Source organism: Miscanthus floridulus, chromosome 15 (genome assembly GCF_019320115.1).
Source record: "Miscanthus floridulus cultivar M001 chromosome 15, ASM1932011v1, whole genome shotgun sequence".
NCBI lineage: Eukaryota > Viridiplantae > Streptophyta > Magnoliopsida > Poales > Poaceae > Miscanthus > Miscanthus floridulus.
Window position 1 is genome coordinate 28,891,326 of NC_089594.1, and position 19,423 is coordinate 28,910,748.

The following is a 19,423-nucleotide window of genomic DNA, read 5'->3' on the forward strand; positions in this document are numbered from 1 at the left end:
TAGGTGGTACTATTTCGTGGAGGGTTCAGAGCATCTCTGAGAGTTTCTTAAATCTCCTCTTAATTCTAAGTTTTTAGAAAGATTCATAAAAAATTCATCTCCAATAACTTCTAATATAATCATCTAATATTGAGTTGAAAAAAATTCTCCTCATCCGCGTAACTTTACGCGCCGCAACCTCGTGCTTCAAGCGCCGTAGTGAGGACGTCGTATACGTCTGTCGGTCTGTCGGTCTGTGCCACGCTAGCTTTTTCATTCCTCCTCCGTCCTCCACACAGGAACAAGGACAGAGGCAAGATTCAGCGATGGGCGGCAGCGCGGGCGCGGGCAATCCTCCTCCTGTTCATCCACCACAGCCGCTGCCCTTCCGTGTGGACCGGGCGCTGCAAGCTCAGGGCTTCGAGTTCACCCGCGTCACCGCTGAGGAGGTGGTCGGCCGCCTCCCCGTCACCGAGACCTGCTGCCCAGGTAGGGTAGGAATAGGATACGCACGCGCGCGCGCCGCCGCCGACGATATTTTTGTTTTCATCTCATCCTTATCGACGCGATCGATGTAGCCGTTTGACTGGCTCAACGGCGGTGTCGGTGCTGATGACGGAGACGACGGCCAGCATCGGCTGCTACGACGCGTCGGGGTACCGGAGGCTGGCCGGGGTGCAGCTGTCCATCAACCACGTCGGCCCCGCGCGCCTTGGCGACCTCGTCCAGGCGCGGCCCACGCCCATCTAGCTCGGCCGCAAAATCCAGGTACTCACTCTGACGACTCTACCCCATCTGAAAAGCAAAAGCATGCAACGCCTTGCAGATGGAGCCAAATTTCTGTGAGGTTCATCAAAGCAACATCCTAGCGTCATGATTACTGTTGGCTTCTACTGTACTACCTGCCAACGGTAGCAAAGGTCGAAACGACGACGGCCTCACCACGACGATGGCGGCGGCGGCAGGGAGCTAGCGGACTAAGGGTTCAGCGTGCCTGTAGTTTCCCGTGATGGAAAAAAAAAAGCCGCAACATAATTCATATGGGTCCCAAATTTGATTTTTTAGATGTCATTTATTAGAAACACTTGGAGATAACCTTCTTTTTTCCTCCCCAAATCTTTTTAGGAGTTGCCAAACTATAAGTTTTTAGCAGAAAAAAATAGGGAACTCTTGGAGATGCTCTTAGTATGGGCCCGACCACGGGTTTAATTGATTTTAATTAATTTCGCCATTCCGACACAGCCCAGCTGCTGGGATTTTTTTTATTTTTAATCTTTTTTTATTTAATATTTTAATAATAATCACTCCTAAACTTTTTTGCTAATTTAACCCTTTTGGTCACGCCAGCGGTGGCGCGACCAGATAACGTTGTCGCGACAACATCCGCTATGTTAGACGGCGTTTCTGATGTGAAATACGTGGTCACGTCACTCTCACTGGCGTGACAGTGACAGTACATTTCTGTTGCGCCACCGGGAGTGACGTGACAAGAAAAAATCTTTGAAAAATCATAACTCTTTAATACGACGTCGGATGAAGATGAAATTTATATGAAAATTATAGCTCTCAATAAGATCTACAACTTTGTAGTTTTGAGTTTTTTTCATTTAAGGATGTTAAGATGCTCAAAAAAATAATATAACATTTCAGGAGCATAATAACCGCGTACTACTACTTGTCGCATTAGAAAAATAATATATTTTTATATTTTATCAAATGAAGATACTTTTTACATAAAAGTTGTAGCTCTTAATGAGATCTACAACTTTGTAGTTTTGAGTTTTAACATTTAGAGTCGTTAAGATGCTCAAAAAGTTAATATAAAATTTCAAGAGTATAATAACCGCGTATTAGGACTTATCGCATTAGAAAAATAATATTTTTTTATATTGTCAAATGAAGATAATTTTTACATGAAAGTTGTAGCTCTCAATGAAATCGTAGTTTTGAGTTTTAATATTTGGAGTCGTTAAGATGCTCAAAAAATAATATAAAATTTTAGTAGTATAATAATCACGTACTAGCGCTTGTCGCCCTAAAAAATAATATTATTTTTGTATCGTGTCAAATGAAGGTACTTTTTATATTAAAATTAGAGCTCTTAATGAGATCTACACCTTTCATTTAAAAAGTATTTTTATGTGACATCAAATATGAAATATACGATTTTTCTAAAAGATAAGCTTTGATGAACGATTAATATGCTGCTAAAACTTTATATTAGTTACTAGAGTATGTTAACGATCTCAAATATGAAAATTCAAAACTATAAACATGTAAGTCTCACTGAGAGCTACAAATTTGATGTAAAATGTATCTTCATTTGACACCGTACAAAAAGATGTTTTTTTAAATGCGGCAAGCGTTGGTACGCGATTATTATGGTGTTGAAATTTTATATTATTTTTTAAGCATCTTTATGTTCTTAAACGAAAAAACTCAAAACTACAAAGTTGCAGATCTCGTCGAGATCTACAATTTTCATATAAAAATTATCTTCATCCAACGTCATATTGAAGAGTTATGATTTTTCGAAAATTCAGTCTTGTCACGCCACTCCCGGTGGCGCGACAAAACAATACTGTCACGCCACCGGGAGTGGCGCGAAAAGCTTTTCCACGTCGGAAACGCCGTCCAACATGGCAGATGTTGCCTCGCCATATGCGTTGGCGCGACAACGTTGTTTGGTAGCGCCAGCGGGACTGGCACAACCAAAAGGGTTAAATCTGATTTTTTTGAGTGGTTATTATTAAAATATTGAATAAAAAATAATTAAAAAATAAAAATTCTCCCAGCTACTGCCCACTCAGGTCCAGACGAGGCCTTCTGTTGGAGTCCGATTGTTTTCTTCGATCCTCAATAGTCGCGCCTCTTTTCTCATAGGAAAACGGACAATGGCGAGTTCGGATGGCGGTAGCGCACGGAGTCTCCTCGGCCTGGCGATGCCTCGATGCTCTCCTAGTGCGGACGGCGGCAGCGGCGCACAGGATGGACAATGGCATCCAGTGGCGGTACTTGCTGAATTGGGTGGGAAAATGCTATAGAAAGAACACTGATTGATCGCATAAATTTGCCAATAATGCTTGGCTTTGCACTGAAACATCATAAAGTACACTGACTATTGTAGCCTAACTTTGATTGTTCATGGTAGCAGATAACCCATATGGATGTAACAAATGCAAGTAGTGCAATTGAAGGAACTTTGCAATCTAGGAGATCAGTACATAATGGTTGAGTTGTTTTCTGTTTGTGATGGTCTTATAAACCTTCAACTATTAGGTACTATGCACATTTATTAAATGACTTGAAATGCAGCAAGTTTTCACGGGTCAAATTACTGTCGGGGCTTGTAATGGCGGTGGTGAAGTTGCAGCTGAGGAGGAATTACTCTTCCATCTTGGGACTGCTGATGATAGCAGTTCGACTGATGAAAACACTTCATTGAATTTAAGTTTATCATCAAAGAGAGAGCATATTGCTGGTGATGTACAGAGCAATGCACTTGTAAAGCACCCCCATATGACTCTGTTTTTATTTTATCAATATCAATATCAAGAGGCCCGTCTCTGTAAATGGATTTTATGAGAAGGGCAGTTTTTGACCGTCTCCGTAAATCCATTTGATAGATGATCAATTTGTGACCCCATCCGAAAATAAACTGACTGCCTTCGAAAATCCATTTTGAAAGTCCAAAAATAAAATATCCGCCTCCGAAAATCCTCTAGTATTTTAGGAGACAAGTAAATTTTGTGATTGTCTCCGTTGATAAAACAGTTTGTCTCGCAAAACCTTTTTTTATAGTGTGTAAATGTGATATGACCCTGATGAACTTTATGGTTGGATTCGTCCCTGCACATGAGGACACACCTAGTACGAGAGGCTGGAAAGGGGAGCTTATCGAAAAGTAGAAAGGGGACACGGTGTGCCAGTAGAGCGAGACCAACAACGACACAACCTGAGTGAAGTGATCCCGCAACCAAGCTACCATTGCTAGCACGACAGCCCTGCATTAGGAATCGGCCATGTAGAGCCTATTAGCAATTAAAAAAACAATATATTTTTTCTCCCCACTTGCCACTCCCAAATGGACCACTGGGGAGTAAAATTACTGTTTTTGCTTCTTTAAAATTGCTAATGGGCTCTACATGACCAATTCCCAACACTACGACAAAGGACCTATTTAGTAGGGATCTAGATTCTTATAGAAACATTTCAGATCTAAATTCTCATAAGAAATGTTTCACATGATGAATCTAAATCATTTTGATGAAACTATTTGACTAGCAGACTAGATTCTAAATCTAGAAAACAATGTTTTTATGATAAAATATATAAATAAAGAATTTGCTTCCAAAAACATTTAAAACTTTTTGTGGGCAAAGAATAGCTTGAATACAACCCATTTTCACTTGTTGCACTTAAAAAAGGATAAGTAGAAGAAATATAGTCACGATTATATGGGAGAGACTAGAAACATAATCTAGCGAAACCAGGATTCGGCTGTTTCTCTCACCCAGGCAAAAAAACACGAATCCATGTGAAACGTTTCAAGGTAGAAACGATTCCGGTCGAACTGTTCCTGCTATCCAAACGCTGCCAAAATATATGGAATGTGGAGTCAACGTTGATGTGATATTTTTGGGTATTGATCGACTGCTCAAAGTAGTCGTCGAGACTCGACAAGTTTTGGTACTTAGTTATGCGGCTCTAGCAATAGACAATCTTTTGGTGCAAACCTTAGACTTGAATTGTACATCTTATTCCCGTAACCCTCGAAATTGTTTAGATTACCTCCGTATCTAGGTTAGAAGTACTTTTCGATGTAGTTTTAACCTTTTCAAGTTAAAAATTTTGGTAAATACATGACAAGATTTTTAAACCATGAAAAAACATCTCTAAGATTCTAAAAAATCCAAAAAAAAACCCACATATAAGATATTAGGACACAACAAACAAAAATAAAATATTTAGAGTTTGTGTAAATATCTCTAAAAGATTCCGAAAAATAAGATTCAACTCTAGGAAAATAGAAAAAATATCCAATTTTCTTTGAAATTTCCTCAAAACATTTTAAGTGATGTCTAAATGCATTTTAAAACTTTCCACAACAAAAATATGACTTGTAACCATCAAGAATGCAACATATACCAATGCGACCATGTTGGTTGCATATCATGTTTTTGTTGTGAAAACTTTTCAAAATGTTTTTGAACATCGATTAAGATGCTTCTAGAATTTTATAGATTTTTTGAGATATTTTTCCTATTTTCCTAGAGCTGACTTAATTTTTCAAAACCTTTAAAGATACTTGCACAAGCTCTAAGTATTTTATTTTGGGTTGCTATTCCTCATCTATTTGTAGAATTTTTTCTTGAATTTTTAAAAACTTAGAGACATTTTTTGTGGTCTAAAAATTTTATCATATATAACCATTTTAAAAAAAATAAAAAATAATGAAACCATCTTGAAAACCACTAAGAAGCCATTTAAATGGTTTTGAGAAATGAAAGGGTAAACTATTTGGTTTTAAAGTTTAAATAAAAAATCATGCTACATCAACAATTCTTTTTTTTAGAATTACACGGTACAACGCAAAACCTATCCTACGACAGATTCACGAAGTCACCGGAGGTGCCTCGATGTCGAGGCGAACGCCGTTTACCACTAACAGCGTCATTAAATTCTGGAATTAAATTTAGAAAAATGCTAACACTCGTCCCGGGTGAACAGATCCCACCTAAAAAAAACTCAATCTACGACCATCAGCAACTCTCACGCGCTCTAGTCACGTTCTCACCACTCACGAGAGGCCCAAGTCGTGAGAATTCGTGTGTCCTCTGTCCTCTGTCCTCTGGAATGAACATTGGCCGTGCACGGCCTACGGGCCATTAATTAAGCTTAGCAATAAAACAATTCCGCCATTTTCCTTTCTGTAATTAAAACATTAAGGCCTCGTTCGTTTTAGTCGGATTGGATCCCGGCCAGGATTACTTCCAGGTCTGGTTTGAGTGATTCCACCCGTGTCACTCAATCCGAGCGAGTGGCCAGGCTCCGTTCCGGAGGGGACGAGGTGGAGAATAAATTCGGGCCGTGAGCAGAGGGGGGGAAACCGAACCGAGCCTGTTTCTATTCCGGACCAGATCTAACCGAACAGCGAATCCAAGTCATGTCTGACTCCGTTCCCGGCCGTTCCAATCCGCCCGGATTGGGCTGCATTCCGGGCTAAACCGGCCGAACCGAACAAGGCCTAAGGGAGGAGGATTTTGTTCAATGTCTACTCATTATTCCATTTATTTAGACCCAGGTGCACGACCACGACGCTACGCCACCACGGTCCACGCCGACGTCTCCGGCGGACCTTCGCGCGCCCTCCGCTCCCCTCTACCAACGTTGCCGCGACCCCACCTCCGGAGCATATCCTCGGGTAGCGCTCTGGCTTCCCGCGCCGGCGGACGTCCTGGTGGCGGAGGCGGCGGCCTCCGTGGCATGTTGATGAGGGCCGCCGCCGCCCTTCCTCGCCGATCGCCCCGGCCCCCGGAGCCGGGGTCCTCCTCCTCCCGGGCTCCTGCCCCCGGAGCCGCCTTCGACCCCTTCGACGTCGATACCGACCCGCCACGGCGGCATGAGCTCTCGCCCGAGCAGATCGGGCTATGCAGGGACGCGCTCGCGCACTTCGAGGACAAGGGGAAGCGCTGGGATGACTTGTCCAATGAGTTCAGAAGCCTCTCGGTATGGATGACTGTTGTTCGATTCTGCTTGTTTTGCTTGCACGGCTGTTGCTATTGGGTTGCTTTAATGTGAAGCATTGGGGATCTGATCAGAGTGTGTTGGTATAGATGCCGTGTATGGGATGCTACAATAAGTTAAATGTCTTGGCTAAACTCAACTGCAATATAAAATTTTAATCACGAGTAGTTTTTTTTATATATAAAAAAAGTAGAATGTCACTGGTATCAGGTTCGAGATTGATTTCTATAGCTATCTAGAAGAAAACGTTGCCAACTTTTCTTTACTCTAGGGTATTCATAAATGTAAGGTGTATGTTTTCAGGGAAAAGTCCTCATAAGTACATTTTGATTTTTATTAGTTTCTCTTGCTATATGTTATCATTTTCTATAAGACCTTTGAGTACAAATCTATTGACACAGCGTTTTTACACTAAACACACAAAATTTGTCAAATTGTTGGTCAAAAGATGCAAGCTCTGACTATTTTTGAATCAAAATATGCCTTACATGATGGACAGAAGGGGTACGATTTCTTGATTTAGGAACCTATAAATATTTTCCTCCCAGCCATCTATGACAGATATATTTATTCATATATTTATTCATATGCCTTTCATTAACCTTCTTGTTATATAATATGCTTTGAATTTTTTTAGCAGGCTGCTGAATGTTTCTAGTCCTGATGAAATCTATGCATTCTAAGTATTTAATGTTTCATGGCCACTTTTGCAGGATATTAGACATATGAAAACGATCAGTGTAGCTCATTATCCTGTTAATAGAGAAAAGAACCGATATATTGATGTCTTACCATGTGAGGTTCTCTGCCTGCATTTGTTACCATTGTGATTATTACTCGTGTGCAACAAGCAAGATTCCCTAGAACTAAAACCATTACAAAAGTTGAATTTGATTCCTTTCTTCTTGTGTTTAGTTGATGATACCAGAGTACAGCTAAAATCCTCAGCACGACCTCCAAACAACGATTACATCAACGCAAGCTTTATAAAGGTAAAACTTGTGTATCATTTTTTTATGCTTCTCAGGTTGTAGTTTATTCCTGAATCCTGTTTGGGATAATTCAGGAATCAGGAGTAGCTTAAAGTTATGGTGTATGAAACTTGCAGGCTACTGAGGACAACAGAGTTGCACCATTTATTTCTACACAAGGTCCACTAGTGAGGACATTTGGAGATTTTTGGGAAATGATCTATGAATATCAGTGCCCTGCAATTGTCATGCTCACTCAATTCGACAGTATTAAGGTAATAAGTGCTTGCATCACATTACCTCTTTCACAACTTCCTTTAATTGACATGTTGAACAAATAAAGTATTTGTTGTATTAAGGTAATAAAATCTGTCAACTGTCATGGTGGAACTCATAAATGTATAACCTTGTGTGCTCACTGGAGGAGCCAGGGCCTGGGCTGCCCAGTCTTGGTTCCAAGCCAAAAAGGCAATGCAAATCCTCTAGACATTGTGCAAATGTCAAAGGTTCAAAATTCAAATGACTTAATCTTGTATTAACACTTGATAAGCCTGGGCCAAGCGTGTTTCTGGCTCGACCCCTGTGTGTGCTTAAATATAACTGGGATGTGGAACAATAGGGCCATGCAAATTTAATGATAAGTGTGGTAGAATTCCCATCGCAAATTCCAAGTCGTAAATTTAACCATTAGATGTACACCTAACTAATTCTCTAAGCTGAACAACACCTCTAGCCTTAGCACAGTTTCATTGCATATTTAAGCACTGCTATATGAACAGTACTATAATAAGCATGCATACCATATGAGATCTTAAGTATAAGTTGCCTTTAAAAGATGATAAAGGAAGAAAACTTAATGCAAGTTTAGAATTCTTTTGGAAGAAAAACATTAGATGCAAGCTCATGAATTATTTGTTTTTCTTTTCTCCTTTTAGTTTAGTATCCTGTTTCATGCTGTTCTTTGGATTTTGTGCTTCTGTTGAGCTAACATTGTGTTGTTGTTTTGCTTTTCTCCTTTTAGTTTGGTATCCTGTTTCATGCTGTTCTTTGGATATTGTGCTTCTGTTGAGCTAACGTTGTGTTGTAACCAGTTCCTTGTGTACTTTTAGACCTGATACTTATTTTGATGATGGGATTTCATGGTCTTTCATTCAAAAGAAAATATAATATAGAAATTGAAAAACAATGGAGGCATGAGTTCTTGGATGATCCAGATTTTCCTAAGTGCTCTCATCACTCACAAATAGTGAATCTAAGTGGTGCAGTCCTCCTCGATTGATTATACTCCCACCATTCGTTTTTATTGTACATATTACACTCGAAAACATATTCGATATAGATCTTCGCAAGTGCGGAGCTGTTTTTCTTTCTCGAGCAACAGCGCATGGCCATTCGCAGGGCTGTGGCCAAGTAAATGGTTGTCGCATGACATTGTCCTTTCACCTCCTTTGCCCTCAGCTCCATCGTTCGTTCGCCTTCCTTCTACAACTGCCGGCCCTGCTGATCAAAACCCAAGAAGCTAACTGACTTTTAACAGAAGCTTCTTTGTGCCAGATAATGATACAAAGTTAATGCACTGGTGGAAGGATGACGTTCCTTGGTCTCGTGTCTTCCCCAAATACACAAAAACTAGATGAACGGAGGGAGTAATGTTTTGTAGTGAGTAGTAGGACATTACAGATCGTAGATGAATGAAGGTAGTAATGTTTTGTAGTGAGTATTATAATATCCTATAAGTTGATTGCAGTGTTATCAAGTTGTCTGATTAATCATGATTAAGCTGACTGATCGGTCCCATGATTCCGATTATATCCACTGACGACTCCGATTCTCTGCCTTGCTCTAGCTCCGCTGCTGCTGCTGCTGCTGCTGCTGCTCCAGCTCTACTGCTGCTGCTGTTCTTGCCTCATGTTCTACTGCTGCTGCTCTCTGCTTAGTGCTTACGTACACCTGCGTGGTTGTGTGATGTATGTGCATATGTGGATATGTGGCCAACTGGCCATCAAATCTCACAAGAATCTGTGCCCTAGTGCTTTTAGATTCTTCATGCTTGCTTGGTACTATATAGTATATCGGTCCTGGAAGATACAGGACAGCTATATGGATGACTAGGCTTGACTAATCGAGCTGGTCTACGACTAATCGTGATTACTCATCTGGTCGGTCCCATGGTGACAAGGGTCGACTAGACAATTTGATAACATTGGTTGATTGTTGACACTGGTGATCAAGTAACATGATCCTTACTTTTTCAGGAACAAAATAGCTGACAGGTGATTTTTATAAAGCTTCTCTAGACTCGTACAAGTATCTGATGTGATTAGGTGTTGTTTGGTATTGGAGTCCTAGGTCGTTGGTTTTGCTAGAGTAATAGGTAATGATGATGAACTTTCTACCGTAGGAAGATCCACTGGTTTTCACTTGTGCTATACACATATATGCTTTGAAACACAAATATTTCATCTGGCCTTTTGATGAAATTATGTTTAATTAATGACAGTGTGATGAATATCTTCCACGGGGAAGTGGACGACGAACATATGGGAATTATGATATCAAGGTTACGAAGACAAGAACAGATAGCCACCATTTACAGTTGCGTGATGTCAAGGTGCAAAATAATCAGGTAAAGAAATTTGAAAGGCATCCATGTGTGTGTTACTTCATTGTTCCTCGTATTCATCTCACTAAGGACTTCTTTCTATTAAAGAAAAAAGGCACACATGGACGTCAGTTTTCTTGTTTGGTTTCTTCAATCTGTTAGTCTTTTCAGCAATAGATAAATTTATTCCAAAACTTAGTATTCGTTCTCTCTTAGGAGTCTGATCATGTTAAGTTTTGTTGTATTAGATCTCCTAGGTGGCACATGACATCCTTTCTTTTTATTTATGAATTCTCTGCTCCGTTGTTGAAATATAATTGTATTGTTAACCCAAGGTTCTTACAAAGATATCAGTTATTCATGGATTTATTATAACATTGTTTAGTGATGGTTTAAATGATTAAATTTTGTGATAATGAAGATCACAGTTTGGTCACATGTGACAAAGGATGTGGCCATCATCACTGGTAGATGTCATACTTATTGTACCTTTTGAGTGGTGGTCGAAAATCTGTATTGCTCATTAGCCTCTATAGGTATTTCATGACTAAGGTTATTCTGATTGTAAATTTCATAATGTAGTCAGGCAAGGTTCATTCTGTACTCCATTTAGCATATCTTGATTGGCCCGACCATGGAGTGCCAACTAATACCGATGCTGTACGGCAAATCTGGAAACGACTGCATCACATTCCAACGGAACATCCTATAGTTATCCATTGCAGGTTTCCTTCATCTCAGCTATGTCACCTACGCGTGCATTTTATTCTATTAACACTGTTATTGTATCTTTCTGCAGTGCAGGTATCGGAAGAACTGGTGCTTACATCACAATCCATAGTACAATTGAGCGAATTCTCCTTGGAGATAAAAGCTCTTACGGTCTTGTCGAAACTGTAAAGAATTTTAGATCCCAACGACCTGGAATGGTCCAAACAGAGGTAAGTTGTGCTTTATTTTAATTTTATTTTTAGTCATGTGACGTATTGTTGGCGCTCTTGTTGTGTTCCGTCTCTAGCCTACTGCCTACCCCAAGTCCCCAACTGCTTGAGACTAAAAAGGCTTGCTATTGTTTGTTGATTGTGCGGTCTGTTTCACCTAAAAGATATCACATGTGCAGCATAATTTCAGCACATGAAACATAGCCTTGAAAAATTGTCTCACATAACAATTTACAAAACAGTTATCAGTAGTTTCAAATGAACCTTTTCATAATGTTACAGTACAAGTGATGTTCTATGGTTTCAAGGTAAATGTGTGCATGGGCTACAAACTATTTTGATGTTTTAAAATAGCATATTTCTACTCCAGGAACAATACAAGTTCTGCTACCGGGCAATTGCTGACGAGCTGAAAGACCTGCTAAATTCAGATCATTGAGGTGGGTCACCCGAGACGGACAGCAAAATATCTTTAGCTACCATTTATTACGTCTTTGTAGACATTTATATGCAATGGTTAAGCAACTCATAAGCCTCACTTTATTTTTTAGCTGTAGGAAGATCTGCAGTGCTGTTGGTTGGTTATTCCGGTCACAGTTGATCAAATACACGTATTTGCACATGTGCCATTTTTTGTGTGCATCTCATCATGATAATGGATCGGCTGCATCAAGATCACGATGGCACCGCTGTTCCAATATGAACTCCACTATATTGTTACCACCACCTACTCGAGTATAAAGAACCAGAAGAAGTTCAGAGTTTATGACAGCTCGGCATCTTTAATTTCAAAGCAGTGTATCATTCTTCCACATGCCTATACGGAACTATGTTAGACGACGGTAATATATTGTTGCTCCTACCAACTTTGAGCTAATTGATCGGTTACATCTATTACGTCAAAATCTCTCGGTAGAGACGTGAGATAAGCGACGAGCATTTGTTGTGCGTCATGATAATAAATCCAGTGAAGGGCGGGCCTGGTGCAAGCGGTAGACTCTTACCGGCTGTGATCGAAAGGTTCTGGGTTCGAGTTGTAGTCTCCTCGCATTGCACAGGCGAGGGTAAGGCTTCTCACTAACACTCTTCCTCACATCCTGCATAGAGCGGGAGCTCTCTGTACTGAGTATGTCTTTTTTTCATGATAATAAATCCAGTGACAGCCGGAAAGCTGCAATCACTTTTGTAAGGCTCTTCCCCTGTGTTACTGTGTAGGAAAGGGGAGGCAACAGAACCAAGCGTGGCAGCAATGACAGGTTCAGCTTCAGGCTTCGTTTGGCAGTGAGGGGGTCCAACCTCATGTGAGAAGGAAAATCCCCGTCTGCCCACCTGATCCTGTCGCATATCTATTATTCAGCTTGGATAGATTACGGATGACATTGTTGGAACAAGCTCATTATTATACTAAAAATTGATCTAGAGTGCTACATTCATATCTAAAGTTTGAAAAAAAATGACCAAAACATAGCAACCAAACAATCTTTTTGTGAAATAAGAAATGGTATCAAAACTGATAACTTCTGGAAAATTTCAGAGAGAAAAAAGCATGCGCATACTTGAACATAGGACAGTGCATGATTTAAACTTGCAGAGACTCGTCTCATCCACAATTTAACAGAGCATTTTACACAGTTACAAACTAGGTTCATAGCAAAATTAAATTTCTTTGTTGGTCTTCCCGACATGCTAATACATATTGCAGCCTTGCTTCCTTCTCCTGGACAATATTGCTCCTTAGATCTGTTGCAAAGCAAGCATCAAGGGAAACTTAGTTGTCTATACTATACACAAACAAAAAGAAAGAAAATCATGTTCGCTTGAACTTATCAGTGTGACAAAAACGGCACTATTCAGCTTACCCAAAAAAACAGCACTATTCAGCTTGTTTTTACTAAGTTGTCTATACTAAGTTGAGCCGGCTTATCAGCCGTAAAAACGGCACTATTCAGCTTGTTTTTTCAGCCGCAGTGTTTTTCTCTCACAACATTTCAGCCGGAACAGAGTTTTTCAGCCAAATTCAGCCAGCCGAACGGGGCCTTATCAGGCATGAAATAATGTTTTTCTCTCACAATAAATCAGTTTCAACCGGTTTATCAGCCGCAGAAACCATCAGCCGATCTTCTCAACCTTAGAGTGAACAAAGCACTACAATTATTAAGATTTACTCGGTACAATACTGAAAACTAATTGATACAGCACTTCGTCCCAGACTTCTTAAACCCTAAAGGTGCTACTACGCACTACCAGTGGCCACACGACAACGACTACAGACAGCAGATGTGATCCACTAATCCAAGATCAATTCAGATCAAGTTTGAGGGGGCCGCGGATCCTGGAGAAGATGGTGCACCGCATATCAGTATGAACTAACAAGGCCAAAAAATAGGACCAATGCAACAGAAAAGAAATTGCAATAAGCAATGGCCCCGTTCGCTGGTCTGAAATTTAGCTAAAACTGGCTGAAAAATACTGTTCCGACTGAATTGTTGTGAGAGAAAAACACTGTTCCGGCTAAAAAAAGAAGCCGAACAAGCTATTTTTAAGATAAGCAAACAGGGCCAATGTGATGTGCTGATTTAACAAATCAAATCTTGACTAAGCGTATATATATTGGTGCTATATACTAGTGTAACTGTTTTCTCAGGCTTGTCAGTGGAAAATATAATTAAATATATCCAACTAATCGGCTTAAGAGTAGGTCTAAAAATAGTACTGACAAAAGACTTCGGCTCTGTTCACTTATCTTATAATCCGTCTTTCTCACCTTATTTTTTCAGTTGAAACAATGTTTTTCTCTTATAATAAATTAGCCGAAACAGTATTTCGATTTATTTTTTCAGCGAAGCGAACGGGTTCTTCAAACAAAAACTTCAAAACTCACAGTTCAGAGTCCAGGAAATGATGCGCTCATTTTGGAAGTCGGAAAGCTTGACCCGATTCGAACTGATTCAAGTATGTGGCAGTGCAAGATGCATGTGACAAAGTCAAAGAGACGCTAGCTTCAAATATTCAAAGCAAAGATGAATGCACGATTGTTGCTTTGCTACTACGGTACTACCAAGGGGAAAAAATAAAATCCATAGGAAAATTGACATCTATAACAGAAGTTCCTCTGTATACTACGAGGTGCAGTCAACCAAAAGAGAAAATTAACAAACACCCTTTATCTCCGATAATGATGCAATTAAGACGTCCGGACGGACATACGCCTCCCACCGCTCACTCCCGCACGCGCCGCTCGCCCAGCGACCCTATCTGCTTGTCCCATCCACGCGCCCAATGCGCTTTGCGCCGTTTCCTCTCTACGTCGCCGTGCCCATCTGCCCACCTCACTTCGCCTCGCCGCCACCGGTCCCCCGTAGTGCTGCACCCCATCCCCTGCGGCCTCCTCCACACTGCCTCCTCCGTGCTGCATTCCCCACCGGGCCCAATCTGCCTCACCTGCCTCCACCGCGCTGCCGGAAAACAAAAATTCGATCTCATAAACCAGGATCTACTAAAGTCATCAGTGAAGGTTATGAAGTATTGGAATCCGCCTCTTGCTGTTGTACTCATTGGTCCGCACACATCAGTATGTATGAGTTCCAGCAAGTCTGCCGCCCTCTCAGAAAACCTGTGAAAGGCGTCTTGGTCATCTTGCCCAGCAGGCAAGCCTCACATGTCTCGTATGATTCAAAATCAAACGAAGTTAAAAGCCCATCAGAATGGAGCCTCTTCATGCGATTCTCACTTATATGACCTAAATGACAATGCCACATATAGGCAGGACTTAACTCATTAAGCCGAGGCTTTTTAGCACTTATATTATAGACAAGAGCATCTTCAAGATTTAAAATAAATAACACATTCACAATGGATGTAGAAGCCACAAACATGCCATTTTTAGAGATCACACAACTATTGTCTTTACTCGCAAATGAATAACTATTCTTCATCAAACATGAAGGTGACACAATGTTTCGACTTAAACTAGGAACAAAATAACAATTATTCAACTCCATAATAAATCCTGACGGGAGGTGGAGTTGCATCGTCCCGATGTTCAACGCAGCAACTCTTGCATTATTGCCCATGCGGAAATCAACTTCTCCCTTTTCCACGCTTCTACTTCTTATCATTCCCTGCATCGTATTACAAATATGAGCAACCGATCCTGTATCAAATACCCAAGAATTAATATAAGAATTAGCAAGGAAAATGTCCGTAACATAAACAACAAGTGTACAAGCTGCGGGAGTACCTTTACTGCCGCGATCCTTTATGGATTCCAGGTACAACTTGCAGTTCCTCTTCCAGTGACCTTTTCCATGACAATGAAAGCACTCAGCATCAGCAGGTGGTCCAGCCTTGGCCGCAGGTGGGTTTGGCTTAGAGATCTCATCTTTAGCCTTGCCCTTTTTCTTCTTCCAAGAATTGCCCTTCTTAAACTTAGGCTTATTTTGGACCGCCATCACATGGCTACTGCCAGCACCTTTATTGATATCAGCCTCTGCTGTTTTAAGCATACCACATAATTCATTCAAGCCCTTCTCCGCCCCATGCATATGGTAGTTTCGCGACGAAATTTCCATAGCTGGGCGGAAGAGACGCGAGAATAAAATCATTAGCTAATTCAGGGCCAATTGGGAAGCCCAGCTTCTCCAACCTCTGAGTGTAACCAACCATTTTGATCACATGTGGCCCAACTGCTGCGCCCTCTGCTAGCTTGGTTTCAGCAAAAGCCTTTGAGACATTGAACCTTACAGTCCTGGCTTGAGTCTGGAACATATCATTGAGCGCCACGATCATATCGTGCGCTGCATGGTTATTGTCAAACTGCAACTGCAGATCTGGTTCCATACAAGCAAGCATAAGGCAACTCACTTCAAGATCAGCATCACATGCTCTCTTGTAAGCGTTTTTCTCTACAGCAGGTGCATTATCAGCAGGCTCTTCTGGTAATGGGGTGTCTAGAATTTCTTCCTTTTTCTCAGCCCTGAGAATAATTCTCAAGTTGTGGATCCAATCCGCATAGTTTGTTCCATTCAACTTATCTTTCTCAAGAATTGAACGCAAAGTAAATGGTTGATTGCTAGGCGCCATTTATCTACAACAAAAGTAATGCAAAATACTAAGACAATGTATCCAAGACAGAGTAAACAATATTAAACCTTTAATAGAATCTACTCCCACTAAAATCAATATCCCTCTCTTGAAACTTAGTGATTCAAGACCCACAACTAACAAGTCTACTAGTGAGCTTTAGCATCACCGCTAGAAGACATGGTAGATTGGTAAGCAACTCTTTGCTAATCATATCACATATGACTCTTGTTGTTGAGTAGCATCTCTATGCTTTGGTGCCCAACTACTCATGCTCCAAGGTCCCTAACCGTTAGCTACTGATTTTATTCTCGCATCTCTTCCACCCAGCTATGGAAATTTCATCGCGAACTACCATATGCATGGGGTGGAGAAGGGCTTGAATGAATTATGTGGCATGCTTAAAACAACACTGTAGGGTTATGAGGATGCTACGCTAGCCGGAAAATAAAAATTTGACCTCATAAACTAGGATCTACTGCTAGTTATAGATCATGGGATTACCACTAGACGCGTAGGTGCAGCGGAAGCGACTCGATGTAGTCAAACGCGTTGTAGCAGTGCCGTGCAGTTGCAAGGTCGTCCATACGTCTGTCCTCTTCGTGCGGTTCGTCCTTGTGCTCCAGATGCAACATCTTCGAGGTATCCACACGTACAGGGAGGAAGCGTCGTGCCTCCGGACTGCTAGGTCCGCGAGGAGCAGCAGGCGCGGGCGTAGGATGGGCAGTGGTGGATGCCAAAAAGGCGTGGATACCTAGCTCCGTTGCCCACCCCACTTATTTATAGGCATCCCTAATGAGCTCCCGAGTTGGAAGCCCATTAGTAACCCTAAGCCTTGTCTAACTCGGATCCAATCCGAATTAGGCTTCCAGCCCCTTAAGCGTGCGACCCTGTGGGTTCACACACACATAGACATGGCCCGAGTACTCCTACTTGGCCATTAGTTAATAGCAGCCTCTAGCAAGGCATGTCAACTCCTATGCGTATGCAAAGATCATATCAGACGAACCACCACAAAACCACATACTTGTTATTCCCTTGCCTCACGATATTTGGTCCAACTCATAGGTTAACACTTAACCCAAGCATAGCCATGCATTTCTTGATCTAATCATTAGAGTGATCCAATAATATCTCTCTCATATAGAGAGGAGCAAATTCCTTCTTGATTGTCTATGTCTCATAGCATGTTTCCTGACAAACCCAAAAAACCACCTTTATAACTACCCTGTTATGGAGTAGCGTTTGATAGTCCCTGAGTAGGTCGTTTCACATCTTGAATACATACAACAATCTCAGGTCTAAGGACATAACGTACATGATGTGAATAGAGATAATAACAACATCTCATGTTGGGTCAGTCCAGCCCCATGTCATACATGTGCCCACATTATTCGTTTGACATCTCCATGTCTATGACTTGTGAAACATAGTCATCAACTAATAATGTGCTGATCCATCATTCATGTGTGTCCTCACACGAACTCTGACTAGGGACAACATTAGAATAACCATACAAGTAAAAGAGTTTCACAAATAATTCACATAATTGCTAATCGATACAGGTTGTCTTTAATGGAAATTCAATGAACTCATAATATATCAAGGATACAAGGCAATATAATCATCTCTATGATTATCTCTAGGGCATACTCCCAACAATCTCCCACTTGCACTAGAGTTAATCTCGACGATATCTAATGCCCATAGCTCTCATGTGCGCCTCATGCTTAGGCTGTGGAAGAGCCTTTGTCAAAGGATCTGCAACATTCAAATCTATGTGTATCTTGCACATCTTGATCTCATCTCGTCTAACAAACTCTCGAATGAGGTGAAATTTCTGCAGTACATGTTTGTTCTTTTGGTGATTCCTTGGCTACTTAGCCTGCGCAATTGCCCCATTGTTGTCACAATGTAGATTCAATGGGCTGGACGCATTCGGAAACACACCAAGTTCAATGAGGAACCTCCTCATCCAAACACCTTCCTTCGTAGCTCCAGAAGCTGCAATGTACTCGGCCTCTGCTGTAGAATCGGTCACCGTCTCTTGCTTGGAACTTTTCCAACTTACGGCACCACCATTTATTGTGAACACAAAACCTGATTGAGAATGTGAATCATCCATGTCAGTTTGGAAGCTAGCATCGGTGTAACCATTTACAACGAGCTCCTCCTCACCTCCATAGATTAGGAACACATCTTTAGTCCTTCTCAAGTACTTAAGAATGTTTTTAACAAGTGTCCAGTGACTCTCTCCTAGATTAGCTTGGTACCTGCTCGCAACACTTAGAGCATATGAGACATCTGGGCGAGTACATATCATGGCGTACATGATGGAACCAACTGTCGAGGCATATGGAACCTTACTCATGCACTTTCGCTCATCAGCTGTCGAAGGACACTGTTTATCACTAAAGCGCATACCATGTGACATAGGCAAGAACCCTTTCTTGGACTGTTCCATGTTGAATCATTTCAACACCTTGTCAATGTACATATCTTGGCTTAATCGTATAAGCCTCTTCGATCTATCTATATAGATCTTGATGCCCAAAATGTATGCTGCTTCTCCTAAATCCTTCATAGAAAAATTATTATTCAGTGAAGTCTTTATAGATTGCAACATAGGAATGTCATTCCCAATCAATAATATGTCATCCACATACAAGATCAGAAATACAACAGCGCTCCCACTTTCCTTCTTGTAAACACAAGGTTCTTCTTCATTCTGACGGAAGCCAAACCCTTTGACCACTTCATCAAAACGAATGTTCCAACTCCGAGATGCTTGCTTTAACCCATAAATGGATTTCTAAAGCTTGCAAATTTTTCCAGCATTGTTTGGATCAACAAAACCTTCAGGCTATATCATATACACGTCCTCATCCAAATTTCCATTTAGAAAGGCTGTTTTAACATCCATCTGCCATATCTCATAATCGAAATAAGCAGCTATTGCTAGAATGATCTGGATAAATTTAAGCATCGCTACCGGTGAGAAAGTCTCGTCGTAGTCAATTCCTTGAACTTGCCAAAAACCCTTTGCAACAAGTTGAGCCCTATATAGATGTGAATGTTTCCATCCATATCCTTTTTCTTTT

At 41.0% G+C, this 19,423-nt stretch overlaps 1 protein-coding gene and 1 pseudogene across 3 annotated transcripts; one reads left to right on the forward strand and one right to left on the reverse strand.

The window, feature by feature from the left end:
- The first annotated feature begins 6,229 nt into the window (after positions 1 to 6,229).
- Positions 6,230 to 12,678, forward strand: LOC136508461 (protein-tyrosine-phosphatase PTP1-like). 3 transcript variants are annotated; one of them, XR_010771983.1, is made up of 10 exons: positions 6,230 to 6,708; positions 7,440 to 7,521; positions 7,642 to 7,718; positions 7,835 to 7,972; positions 10,198 to 10,323; positions 10,882 to 11,024; positions 11,099 to 11,240; positions 11,611 to 11,680; positions 11,792 to 12,366; positions 12,456 to 12,671. XR_010771983.1 is itself a non-coding variant. In XM_066503140.1 (9 exons), the coding sequence occupies exons 1-8, from the start codon at positions 6,250 to 6,252 to the stop codon at positions 11,677 to 11,679; spliced, it is 1,236 nt and encodes a 411-aa protein (XP_066359237.1). In that variant the 5' UTR covers positions 6,230 to 6,249; the 3' UTR covers position 11,680; positions 11,798 to 12,678. The 3 variants fall into 3 exon arrangements, 2 of the variants coding, with proteins under 2 accessions (XP_066359237.1, XP_066359236.1); XM_066503140.1 differs by having other exon boundaries at positions 11,798 to 12,678; XM_066503139.1 differs by having other exon boundaries at positions 11,792 to 12,673.
- Positions 12,679 to 14,459: 1,781 nt separating this feature from the next.
- On the reverse strand, positions 14,460 to 16,322 carry LOC136507275 (uncharacterized; annotated as a pseudogene).
- Between the last annotated feature and the right edge of the window lie 3,101 nt (positions 16,323 to 19,423).